Below are 13318 nucleotides of genomic sequence, written 5' to 3'. Positions count from 1 at the left end.
GCTGGTAAGCATGCCTTAAAGCTTTGCATTAAAATATTTAAAGGGACAGGAAAAAAGTATGTAAGGAATTTAAGCTACTTCATATATGCAGATATAGTGTACGTGTGTGTGTGTGTGTGTGTGTGTGTGTGTGTGTGTGTGTGTGTGTGTGTGTGTGTGTGTGTGTGTGTGTGTGTGTGTGTGTGTGTGTGTGGTTTCCATGGTTACTCCCTCCTGAGAGTAGCTGTTCTAGCTAAGTTAAGGATGACAACACAGTGTATGTGTTTCCATGGTTACTCACTCCAGATTGTGGTTCGTCTTTGCACAGTTATAAAGAGAAGGGGTCTTTCCATGTGCAGATTCATGCATGTCCATGCGTGTCTGCATATTTGCAAATGCAATCTCATGTGCTCATATTTAACAGACGTTTTGCACAAAAAGTACAATACATTTCCATGAATTAACTTTTGAACTGTAAATGTGCAGGTGCATTGTTCTCCTCACTCACTCTGTACCGTAGCAGTCCTGGTGCAGTTGTAGAGGATGGCGAGCTCTCCGAACACTTTCCCCGGTCCCATGGTGCAGAGTTTCATCCCCTCCTTGGTCACCTCCACCTTGCCATCTGAAAGCAATCAGAAGGTATATCCTTAAGTCCATTGATGATGCTCTGTTCATGAAAGTAAGCATGACAGTCTGGAAATGCATCCGTGCCAGTCGCCTGGATTGGAGCGAGCCTGGCTTAATACTTTCCAATAACAGTCTCATTTCATTAGGCCAGCAGACATGAGCAGAAGTTTCGAGGAGAGTGGGGGAGGTGAATGACTGGTAAAGGAACGAGCTCTCTAATGTAATGGGCACTGAGAGAAATAGGCCAGTGAAAAGAGGAAAAAAATAAAGGAGTGGAGGATTAGCAAAATATTATGCCTAAACTATTAGATGAGATGCAGTGAAACCATACTGAGAGGGCCTGGGACTGTTATTTCAGGATTAATGCGCAAGACACACGCAACTCCTCTGCGTTAACTCATGGGAAATTCAACAACAGGCTTGGCTGAAGAGCTCATCTGTCACCTCATGCAGTTTTCGAATTATACCAAAGCTTCCGAGGGCCCTACTTAGAATAAAGTAGGTCTGAGAAAACGCTTCAGGCTAAATGCTGGCAACAATAAGGTTGTGACACTTCTATATTAGGGCTAAGAGAAATACACACATACTTTATTTTTCTCGTGTGAAGGAGGATAAAATACTGTAAAATAAGTATAGGTATGATTCAATTTGTTTCAGGCCCTAGTTGAAGTTCTCTGTCTTTTGTATGTGGGACTTTTATGTTTGGGGCAGAAACATCCTTTAGTTGGCAAAATGGACTTTTATTTTGACAGGAGAGCACCTTGGAGAAGGCCTTCTTTAGAAGAAAAGGCCAAGCCAGGTTTTGGCAAGACAGCATGCATGTTAGGTGATCCTGTTTGAACCAAACAGATTGGTGTTTTTTAGCCTTCTCTTTTGAAGTCGTTTATGGATTAATTACCCATCGAGGTTCAAGGTACCCATTTTGGTATTTTGGTTTCATCATGTTTGGACGATTATTACCATTTTTTATGGACATTTTGATTCATTTTTTGGGCTCAAGAACTAAGGATTCACGCATAAGGACAATACTTCTCACGCATGGACTATTTGATCAAGGACTCTCGAATGAGTGTTAATTTTTCTGATTAACCTGCTTATGCCTATCTTTGTCTGATTTCAAGTATTGATACAGTTTTTTCTCTTATTCATTCATGCCTTGTGAGTGCCCTGAACTTTTGAGTGACTGGTTTACTTAAGTTGCAAGCCAAGTTTGTTACAGGGTAGCAAGTAAAAGCAAAGATGTTTATGCCGATATTTACAATTGGATGTTATTCACATAAAAGGCATGTTGAGGGTGATGAAGGTTTTGTATAACACAGTGTTGCGGTCGGAAGATTGGCATTAGAGATACACCAGTCAGCTGGCCATAAATCAGAACCGGATGCTTTTTTGCTCCAAACATGATTGGTTCTCTATTCCAGACCTGCACACAAACTGTATTGCAATCATTTCCCAAAATGTAATTTGTGCGGAAATATTAAGAAATCTCTAAACAGAGAAAAGAGAACAGAGACACACCAGCAGAGCAAAGGCACCAGTGTTGGGGGGTAACTTGAGTTTTGTAATCAGATTACATTTTCAAGTAGCTAGTAAAGTAATGCATTTCTTTTAAAATTGACAACAAAATATCTGAGTTACTTTTTCAAATAAGGCAAGTTACTTTGTTTTCCCATTTATTGACTGACAGCTCTCTTGTTCCCATGTGGAGACAAATTGCGTTGTGTGTAAACATCAGTTCTAGATTAATGTTAGCGTGCATTTACTCATCTTACTTGCACAAAAAAAAATTCAATATTCCTCAAAATGAATAAAATCAGTGAAATGCAGAATCAGAATATTATGAAAGCCTCCAATAAGGCAAGGCAAGGCAAGTTTATTTATATAGCACATTTCATACACAATGGCAGTTCAAAGTGCTTTACATAGAAGAAATTAAAATAATAAAAAGAAATAAGAATAATTAAAACAGTTTAGAAAAATAAAATAAAATAAAATACAATACAGTACAGTCGCACGAACAGCGGCACAGTGCTCATTCATTAAATGCACAGCTAAACAGAAGTGTTTTGAGTCTAGATTTGAATGTGACCACTGTAGGAGCACAACTGATCTCTTCTGGAAGCTGGTTCCAGCATAATAGCTAAAAGCAGACTCACCATGCTATGAGTGAACCCTTGGTATTTCTAGCTGATATGATCCTAATGATCTGAGTGATCTGTTGGGTTTATATTCAGTGAGCATATCTGCAATGTATTGGGATCCTAGGCCATTGAATGATTTATATACCAGTAATAATACTTTAAAATCAATCCTAAATCTAACTGGGAGCCAGTGTAAAGACCTGAGGACTGGTGTGATATGTTCATATTTTCTGGTTCTGCTCAGAATCCTAGCGGCAGCGTTCTGTATGAGCTGCAACTGTCTTATGGTCTTTTTGGGAAGGCCAGTGAGGAGTCCATTACAATAATCCACCCTGCTGGTGATGAAAGCATGCACACGTTTCTCTAAGTCTTGTCTGGAAACAAAGCATCTAATTCTTGCAATATTTTTCAGATGATAGTATGCTGATTTAGTTATTGCTTTGACATGACTACTGAAACTAAGGTCTGACTCTAGTGTCACACCAAGATTCCTGACTTGATTTTTAGTTGTTTGACCCCTAGAGTGAAGGTATGCGTTCACCTTGAGAACTTTATCTTTGTTTCCAAACGCAATGACTTCAGTTTTGTCTTTGTTTAACTGAAGAAAGTTTTGGCACATCCAACTGTTGACTTCATCAATGCATCGGCACAGGGAGTCAATGGGGCTGTAATCATTGGGCGATAGGGCTAAGTACAGCTGTGTGTCGTCTGCATAGCTGTGTGTCGTCTGCATAGCTGTGGTAAGCAATTTGGTTCTTTCTCATTATTTGGCTCATTGGGAGCATATACAGGTTGAACAGGAGTGGCGCAAGAATTGAGCCTTGAGGGACTCACATAATAGCCTCTCCCATCTAAGTATGACCTGAACCATTTTAGGACTATCCCAGAAAGCCCCACCCAGTTTTCCAGCCTGTCAAGAAGTATGTTGTGATCGACAGTGTCAAATGCAGCACTGAGGTCGAGTAGTACCAGCACTGATAATTTGCCTGAATCAGTATTTAAGCGAATATCGTTTATTATCTTTATGAGCGCTGTCTCTGTGCTGTGATACGGTCGGAAACCAGATTGAAAATTGTATCCATTCGAGCTTAAGAATTTGTTCAGCTGGTTGAAGACAACTTTTTCAATGATGTTAACTAAATATGTTAAATAAAACATACATTTGTATGCATTTAATCTCACTTTATTGACCAATGTACTTGCTTCTGACCTTCGATGATTCAGTTAAAATTAAGCAAAAATGACTAAACAAAAAAAATCGATTTATTGGTAAAGTAAGTGTTAAACTTTTTTTCTCCTGCATCCTATTCTTCCGTTATCCAGAATGGCAGCAAAGCTGAAAGGTTTATTTGAGCTGCGACCCTCTACTGTACAAGCGTGAATTTGCATTTCCTTCAAGCCTGAGGCTTATTATTTCACTTTTGGTGTAAAGGGTCTTTACATTTGCCCAAAAATATAACTTTTTTTCTCATAAAAAAACAAGCCCAGGCCACGTAAAAAAAAAAAAAGTTACGCAAAAGTAACGTAACATTACTTTACATAAAAAAGTAACTAAGTAACGCAATTAGTTACTTTTTAAGGGAGTGACACAATATTGTAATGCATTACTTTACAAAGTAACTTTCCCCAACACTGAAAGGCACCAGGCACAGCAAACTCGCAGTTCGCAATGCTCGAAATATAGGAAGAAAAACTGGGGGTGGGGGTTTATTTGAATATACCGTATTGTTCCGAATTCAAGACTATGTTATTTTCTTGGAAATACATCTGAAAAAATGGGGTTGTCTTATATTCGGCGTCTAAACTTTTACATGTCTATAATATACCCGCACCAATAGGTAGTGCCAAATATGTGTAAATTGAGTGTTTCCCCCAGGACTGATAAACACAGCGGAGTCAAACTACTCTCATTAAGCAGCAAAGAAAGACGCTGTGTCAGAGTGTAATGTTAGATGACGAGCCCAAAAAGACAGTCTTAAAAATGCTAAAAGTCAATGAAAAGCTTACCGAGTTTCTACAAGCGGCCGCTTCGAATAAACTGACAGGCAAGTGTGTCAGTAGGCCACATAGTCCTCATCCAGCTGAAGGCACTGGAAATCAGCAAAGAGCTGAATTTACCCACCAGCGAGGCACATAATTTCTCATTTCGGTACTGATGCACTTGCCTGTCAATATCCTCGAAGCGGCCGTTTTGAAGCAGAGTAATGGTTTAGCACTTGCCCTCTGACTTCAGGGAGAAACTGCTTTCTTTTCAGCATTATGTGATCGGCCAAAGGAAAAAAAACATTCATATCCCCTGGATCAGATAGGTAATGCGGATCAAACACCTGTGTTTTTTGACATGCCAGCATTTGTCACTGTACATAAAAAAAGTCATAGTGAAATCTACTAAATGAGAACTTCAGGTTATTTGTATGGTAGCTATGCATTAAAGTGTTTATTTTTGCATGTGATTGTTGTTGGTACATTTTACCAGTATTTATTTACCATACTTTAAATACACAAATTAAAAATGTAAATATAAAAAAATATGCAATATGAAAATTATTTTCAAATAAAGTATTTTCTTTTTAAGACAAGATTTGGTCTTCAAAAAGGGTGTCGTCTTATATTTACTATTTGGAATAATTTTTGAAATAAATGTATGGTGTTTTTGTGAGTCTCTTAGGCAACATTTATTTGATAAAAAATATGTTTATTAGAAATAAATATTATGAAAAAAAATTGTATGAAATATTATTACAATTTAAAAGAACAGTTTTCCATTTGAATATATTTTAAAATGTAATTTATGTATGTCAATGCGAAGCAGAATTTTCAGTAGCATTACTTCAGTCTTCAGTGTCACATGATCCTTCAGAAATCATACTAATGATGATGATTTGCTGTTTAATATTTTGCTGAAAAAAATGTAAAAAATGTGTATATATATATATATATATATATTTGTGGGAACCGTGATACTTTACAATATACTATTCAAAATCTGGAGCAAATGGCTGAAGAAAACTCAACTTTGCATCACATGAATAAATCACATTTTAAAATATATTCAAACAGAATACAGTTATTTTAAATTGTAATAATATTTCACAATAATAGTGTTTTTCCTGCATTCTTGATCAAATAAATGCAGCCTTGGTGAGCATAAGAGACTAGTTGTGAGTCAGTCTCAAATTTGAATCAGCTGAAAACAAACAGTAAGGGTCCTCTCCACAGGGGGAAAAAAATGCTTATCTTCTTCATCATACTTCTTGATAGGCTAGTCTGCAGCTCTGATGCTATCAGCAAGGCTAATCCAAACAGGCTACAAATACACTGGCCCAGAATCAGTTTGCTGTGGCTCTTTTCTCCTGCCACCTGGGGTCTGTCTAATGACGGATCTGAATCACCACTGGCCATCCCGAGCTCTAACAGCACGAAACAAACACATCCACTTTTAGCCCACCATGCATGCATCCCATCATGCGGATTTCCTGAACACGGTTGTGGTTAGAAATACAGATCATGAAGTAATTTTATAAAAATGCAACAACCTACAATGGATAAAATCAGGTCACAAACTCATAAAAAAGTGATTACCAAATACTTCACAATCTGACCCAGATTCATTGGCTCAATGACTGTAACAACTGATTTAGAAATAGTCAAGTCAAAGCTACTGGTTGGCATTGGCAAGCTAAAATTACATTGTTTACTTTATGGTATGCCACTTGGCTAACTACGCAACCATAACTTTGAGTTAAAAAAAAAAAAAAAAAATCCAGATATAATTCAGGAGTTAAAGATATTTCACATAAATATCACACAAAGGAGATGCTTGTCAATGAACAAGTCAGCCTTGTTCTTCATCTCTATGTACACATATACACATCTGGGATAATATGACAAATTCTAAATCAGTTATTTTCACGGACGGATGATGATGAGATGTAGAGGATCTAAAAATGCAGCGTGAACTTTATTAAACAATATATATTAAACTTTATTAAACAAACGTGTATACTCCCTCATAACGATAATCCCCCCCAAAAAAGGGAAAGGCAACATAACAGCACTACACCAGACAATGAGGAACTGAAACAGAGGGCATTATATACACATGAACTAATGAACTAATGAGGGACAGGTGTGATAAATCAATCAAACATGACTAACCCTGACAACATAACCATTGGTGCGTCTCAATCAGCTCCCTAATTCAGTAGTCAGGGCACTGATCCATTTTAAAGGCTGTCTCAATTGCAGAATCATTCCAGGGCACACTAAAAAGTCCCACAATGCACCGTGAAAATCAGGGAGCACTGATACTCACTATGCTCCCTTTGAAGCACGAAACTTAGTCAATTCACTACATGTAACAACACACGATAGATGTTTTTAGAAATACAACCATTATTTTATTATATTTCAGCATAAACATACATCGCTAGACAGGTCATGAACCTAATCTAGCTAACATTTATAATTAATATACGGCTGAAATGTTGCACATATACGTAACAAGAAAAGTATTTATCATAATGTACTTTAAATAATATAAAAAGTAATGTTAGAAAGATATCAAGCTCTGCTGTTGTTCATAAATACCAGTCGTGATGTACAATGATGATGTTGTTATGGAAATAAGAGTCATCAGTGTCTGAATGTGTAGTGAGTGAGCCATCGTCCTTTACTGTCCTTACCAGTGCCTGAATTCCTGAACACGATATACAGATTCACAAGCTCGAGAGCTTGGGAGCTGATTGAGAAGCACCCAATGACAATAAAGGAACAAACAGGAACATACGAACAAAGGAAACAGGAAACAAAGAAAAACAAACTAAAAGTCCTTGAAAATGAAACCAAACAAAGCCACTTGAAGACAAGCCTGCAACCTTAGCATAAAAAAGGGTAACGCCTGCTAAGACGAGACCTTTTTTTAATGGATGTCAATGGAGGTGTTTCACTACGCTGAATAAACCGCATTTGTGAGGAATTAGCTAATCATTTAATGAATTGACAGCCCACCGGCTAATCTTCAAAATGTTTGCTCTTAAATTAATTTTGGATTGATCTATTTTTAGAGTTTAAACCGAAAAAAGAAAATTGTTTTGTAAGAGAAATCACGGATAAGTTGCGCTACAGGTATGATTCAGTTTACGGCACATCCCATTCATTTCTATAGTATCCACAAACAGTGATTGACTGTCGCACAACTCTGAATGAAATTCAATAATTGCTTATTGGGTAATTTGGTTTTTCAAATGCACATGCAGATTTCATCAAAATATCTTGACTGAATTTTCTAAGCACATGTATAACTACTCAAATCTGTGATCAGCAATATGGTTAAATTGAATTTGTATATATTTAACGTTTAACATATATTTAACATATTTAATAATATATTATATATTATTAGAATGAATAATTTGTATAATATTCAATAATTTAATATTAATATTTCTGGATTTTGTTAACGTAAGAAAACAAAGCAGTAGAATAAAGAGAAATGGGTTTATTTTAAAACCAGTTAACGGTTGCATTATTTCCAATTTAATTATGTTTTTATTCTTGCAATTCAGCAGGTTGTATGTTGTAGTTTTTCAGTGTCAGGGTTGTAAATAATAAATGCAGTTGCATGATGCCATAAGAAAATAGATCCTAGAGATACTTTACTAATGTTATTGTAAACTATAACTATTCTAAAGTTATTGTAATAACACTAACATGTGATTGCCACTGGTCCAATATGGTTCTCACGTAAGGACCTGTTGCTGACAACAACTTAGATGAACTTCTAAGAACAGAATAATCCAGGATTGTGTCAAATCATCAACAATTAAATACAGCTAACTCAATTTCCGACATGGAAGAATGGTACCGTTTTATATGACATCAAATTAGATTTTGACACGCAAGTTTGAGTCAAGTCAAAAGTAACAGCAACTTGAATGTCAATGTCAAGTCTCAAGCATTCAAATTCAAAGTCACACGTTTTGAGTCCACAATAAAACCAGCACCACATAATACATCAAACCAAAAGTCCTGCCGCCACTGTCTCCTCTTAAAGCATAAAGTTTTATTCGATTTCCACCATGTTCTGATGGCTTTATCTTGGCAAGGCAATATGAGGAATAAGACCAGGCACAAAAGGAGGATGTTGTTATCAGGGAGCTGTGACTATCAGCCTATTTTCGGGCAGGTCATGCTGACTTGTGCTCTATTATCACTGAATCTGCAACCAAGGGAAATAACCTACTGTAACTAGGACGTAAAATGTGGTACTGTATGCTTTAGGGCCCGGAGACAGCAAGATGCGCATGCAAAAAATTATGCTCTGTAAGCTGATGCTATAATATCTGCACTTTTCAATTGCACAAAAGATGTTTTAGTCTGGAAAAAGGTTCTTTCGACAAATGAAGATATTTTTTATAAAATCTGAGCCAGTTCTGTACTCTCCATTGACAGCTACCAACTACCACACTTTGACGCTTCAAAAAGTTCATAAAGAGATCGTAAAACGAATCCGTATGAATTGAGCGTAGTTACAATTTTCTGAAAAGACACAATTGCTTTACATGATTAACAGTAATATGCAGTGGCGTACCGTGGGGTTTCAGTCAGGGCCCTCTGTAACGGTGTCCACTAGTAGACGTTCTGTCACTACGCATCAAAATTTGATTGGCTGATAACACACGTCAGTCAAAGTTATGATTACATGGAAAATGGCAGCTTCAACGGAAGGCTAGCTATACTACTAGTGCTGGTCTACGCCACGGAGCTGCGTTTAGATGACATGGGAAATCCAGCTCAGCCTCACAAAACCATGTTCTTTCTGGAAATATAATCGTAACGTACTGAAATAGACAGTAATTGAATTTAGACACGTTCAGACACACATTAATTAATTTAATTTAATTATGACAGGGCTGGCCCTGATGGCCCACCACTGGTAATATCCTTATATCTACCTTCCAAATATCCTATCATCTCCGCTGTTGTATAAGTTTCAAATGATATAAAGCGTACTCGGTTACTAACGTAACCTCGGTTCTCTCTAGAAGAGGGAACGAGTACTTGCGTAAGTATCTTACGCTAGGGGAAAACCTCTTTTCCTCGAGATATTGAAGCCAAAAATTATCCTTAATTTTGCAATAATGTAAAACGCATTGCAGCAGCATGCAGACATGGGCGAGACAGCTCGCGCGCCCATAGGCTGCTCTGCGGCAACTGCACCAGCCTATTGATAGAGGCCCCTCATGACGTCAGGACCAATGAGGGTGCTTCGCGCCCATTACGTCATGTCCCGCCGAAAGCGGGTGGGGCTAGGGCTATAAATGCGGCCCAGAGAGGCTGGTTTGGTCAGTTTTTTCATCGCTGAAGCGAATCAGAACGTGACGCATGCACGGCAAGATACGCAAGTACTCGTTCCCTCTTCTAGAGAGAACCGAGGTTACGTTAGTAACCGAGTACGTTCTCTTACGAGAGGTTCTCTCGTACTTGCGTAAGTATCTTACGCTAGGGGAACACAGTGTAAAACGCCGTGCGTGCTTGAGACATAACACTAAAGTCCCACGGGCAAGTGCCCGGGGCTCATACAGTGCCTAATCACAAGGGACTCACAGAGAATCCGGGAAGAGGGGCTAGAATAGCATCATTCCTGTAATATAGAGCTCTGATAAGAGCATATTATATTAAGTGTTCCACACAGCCAGGGCGAACACGGCCTGGACTGATAAATATGGGGGACTTACGCACTGCCCACAGAGGTATACATACGATCAGTGATCGACGCTCTAGCGGTTTCAGCATCCTGAGCCGATAGGATCGGGCGGGCAATACTGAAAATTTAAACCGAGAGCAACCTAGCTTGTAAAGCGGGAACCTCGAGGTTATAAAAACCTTATAAATGTAGACGGGGAGGCCCAGCCTGCCGCCATACAGATATCTTGCAAGGCAATCCCACTGGACCAAGCCCACGACGAGGCCATGCCTCTTGTGGAGTGCGTTTTGACACCTATTGGGCATTGCAGGCCCTTGGATGTGTAAGCCATCTGGATAGACTCTGTTTTGACGCAGCTAGTCCCTTAGAACGTCCGCTGAACAAAACAAAGAGCTGCTCCGTCTGTCTGAAAACAGATGAGCGAGACACATAGGCTCTTAACGCCCTGACCGGGCAAAGGAAGCCTGCGTCCCCTTCCTCTTCAGATACTGGCAGGGCCGACAGGGAGATAACCTGTGCCCTAAACGGTGTGTTGAGGGATTTAGGAACATATCCGTGCTTTGGTTTGAGTATGACTCTCGAGTCATTCGGCCCAAACTCCATACACGTCGCGCTCACTGAGAGCGCTTGCAAATCCCCTATGCGCTTCACTGAAGCGAGAGCCAGAAGAAACACTGTTTTGAAAGACAAGAGTTTCAGGTCTATTGACTGTATTGGCTCGAATGGGGCACCTTTCATGGCTTCCAGAACCGTGGAAAGGTCCCAAACGGGAACTGAGGGTGGTCTGGGAGGGTTCAGCCTCTTAGCTCCTCTAAGGAAGCGAATGACCAGATCATTCCTTCCTAATGACTGGCCAAGCGGTGGTTCAGCGAACACTGCTATGGCCGCCACATAAACTTTGAGCATGGATGGGGTTCTGCCCTTATCCAGAAGCTCTTGTAAAAAGGAGAGAACCTCCGGCACCCCACAGCGTGAGGGTGAAGTGCCACTCGCTGTCCACCAGCTAGTGAACACAGACCATTTTGAGGAATAGAGCCGCTCGTAGATGGAGCTCTAGCCTGCGTGATCGTGTTTAACACTCCCGCTGGGAGGTTAACGGGTACCCGTTGATGGCCCACACATGTAGGGACCAAAGCTCCGGGCGAGGATGCCAGATCGAGCCGTTCGCCTGCGAGAGGAGATCCCTCCTCACCGGTATCGGCCACGGGGCGGTACTCGTCAGCTGCATCAGGACTGGAAACCAGACTTGGTTTGTCCAAAATGGGGCGACGAGTAGCACTGGGCATCCGCTCTCCCTGATTCGCTCTAACACCTGGGGTAGGAGCGTGACAGGGGGAAACGCATAGAGCGGGCAGCGGGGCCAGACGTGAGCCAGCGCATCCCTGCTCTTGGAGAAGAATTCCTGACAATGAGCGTTCTCTTGAGACGCAAATAGGTCTATTTCCGCTCTGCCAAATGTCCTCCATAGCATTTTGACTGTCTGTGGATGTAAAGACCATTCTCCTGTCGGCAGATTGTTTCTGGACAGTCTGTCTGGTCCCACATTCAGATGGCCGGGCACATGCGCTGCCCTGAGCGAGCGCAGATTGTGCTGAGCCCAGACCAGGAGGCGTTCCGTCAGCTTGTGAAGGATTCTGGATCTGATACCTCCTTGGTGATTTATATAAGCCACCACTGACATGTTGTCCGAACGGACCAAGACGTGGTGTCTTTTTATCTGGGGACAAAAGCGCCTCAGCGCGTTGTCGACTGCCATCATTTCCAGGCAGTTTATATGCAGAAGCTTTTCCCGTTCCGACCACTGGCCGAATAACGGTCTGCCCTCGAGCAGCGCTCCCCATCCCGAGGTTGAGGCGTCCGTAGACACCACCTTCACACTCGAGGAAGTCCCCAGGCTTACACCTGACCGGTACCAGTCGGTCACTGTCCAAGGTTTCAGAGCTGCGACGCATTTCTGATCGACCTTGAGGCGCGCGAGACCGGAGGTCCAAGCTCTGCGCGGCGCGCGCTTTCAACCAATACTGCAGCGGGCGCATGCGAAGCAGACCCAGCTGAAGCACTGAGGATGCTGAAGCCATGAGACCTAGCATCCTTTGAAACTTTTTGAGCGGGACTAAAGCGCCGTGGCGAAAAATCTCTGTCATGCGCTGAATACTTAGTCTGCGCTGCGGCGACAGCTGTGCTGTCATAGACAGCGAGTCCAGATCTGTGCCCAGAAAAGATATTTTCTGACTGGGAGACAGTGAACTCTTTGCCCAATTGACTGTGAGACCTAAATTCTCGAGGTGATCGAGTAATATGGTCCTGTGTTCTATGAGCTCCGACTGTGATCGAGCTAGAACCAGCCAATCGTCCAAATAATTCAGCACTCGTATGCCTCGGAGCCTGAGGGGTGCGAGCGCTGCATCCATGCACATCGTGAATACGCGAGGTGCCAGGGATAGGCCAAATGGCAGGACTGTGTACTGATATGCCTGGCCCTCGAAGGCGAATCTCAAAAATCGCCTGTGACGTGACGCTATTTGTATTTGAAAATAAGCGTCTTTCAGATCTATCGACATGAACCAGTCCCCTTGGCAAATTTGCGAGAGGATTTTCTTGGTCGTGAGCATTCTGAACCGTCGTTTCAGAAGTGCTTTGTTTAGTCGTCTTAGATCTAAAATGGGTCTGAGACCCCCGTCTTTTTTTGGGTACCAGAAAATATCTGCTGTACATGCCCCCTTCGCTCTGAGCTTGTGATAGGGGTTCTATAGCCCCTTTGCTCAGTAACTCCGCTATTTCGGCCCGAAGTAGGTGTGCTACTTCCTTTTTCACCGTAGTATCGATTCGCGCCGCTTAGCGTTGCGGGCGTCGACCGAACTGT

The 13318-nt window shown here is 41.1% G+C and overlaps 1 protein-coding gene across 2 annotated transcripts in view; it reads right to left on the bottom strand.

Moving 5' to 3' along the window:
• The window catches only part of prkg1 (protein kinase cGMP-dependent 1), a 173996-nt gene that overhangs the window by 112268 nt on the left and 48410 nt on the right, over positions 1 to 13318 (bottom strand). For both annotated transcript variants that reach the window (XM_082151509.1, XM_082151508.1), the window contains exon 3: positions 488 to 601. In XM_082151509.1, the coding sequence (XP_082007635.1) occupies positions 488 to 601 (114 nt within the window). The remainder of the gene's footprint in view (positions 1 to 487; positions 602 to 13318) is intronic.

Source organism: Leuciscus leuciscus, assembly GCF_965113295.1.
Source record: "Leuciscus leuciscus genome assembly, chromosome: 21".
Classification (NCBI taxonomy): Eukaryota; Metazoa; Chordata; class Actinopteri; order Cypriniformes; family Leuciscidae; genus Leuciscus; species Leuciscus leuciscus.
The sequence above is the reverse complement of the archived record's forward strand: the minus strand, read 5'-3'. Positions and strand labels throughout refer to the sequence as shown.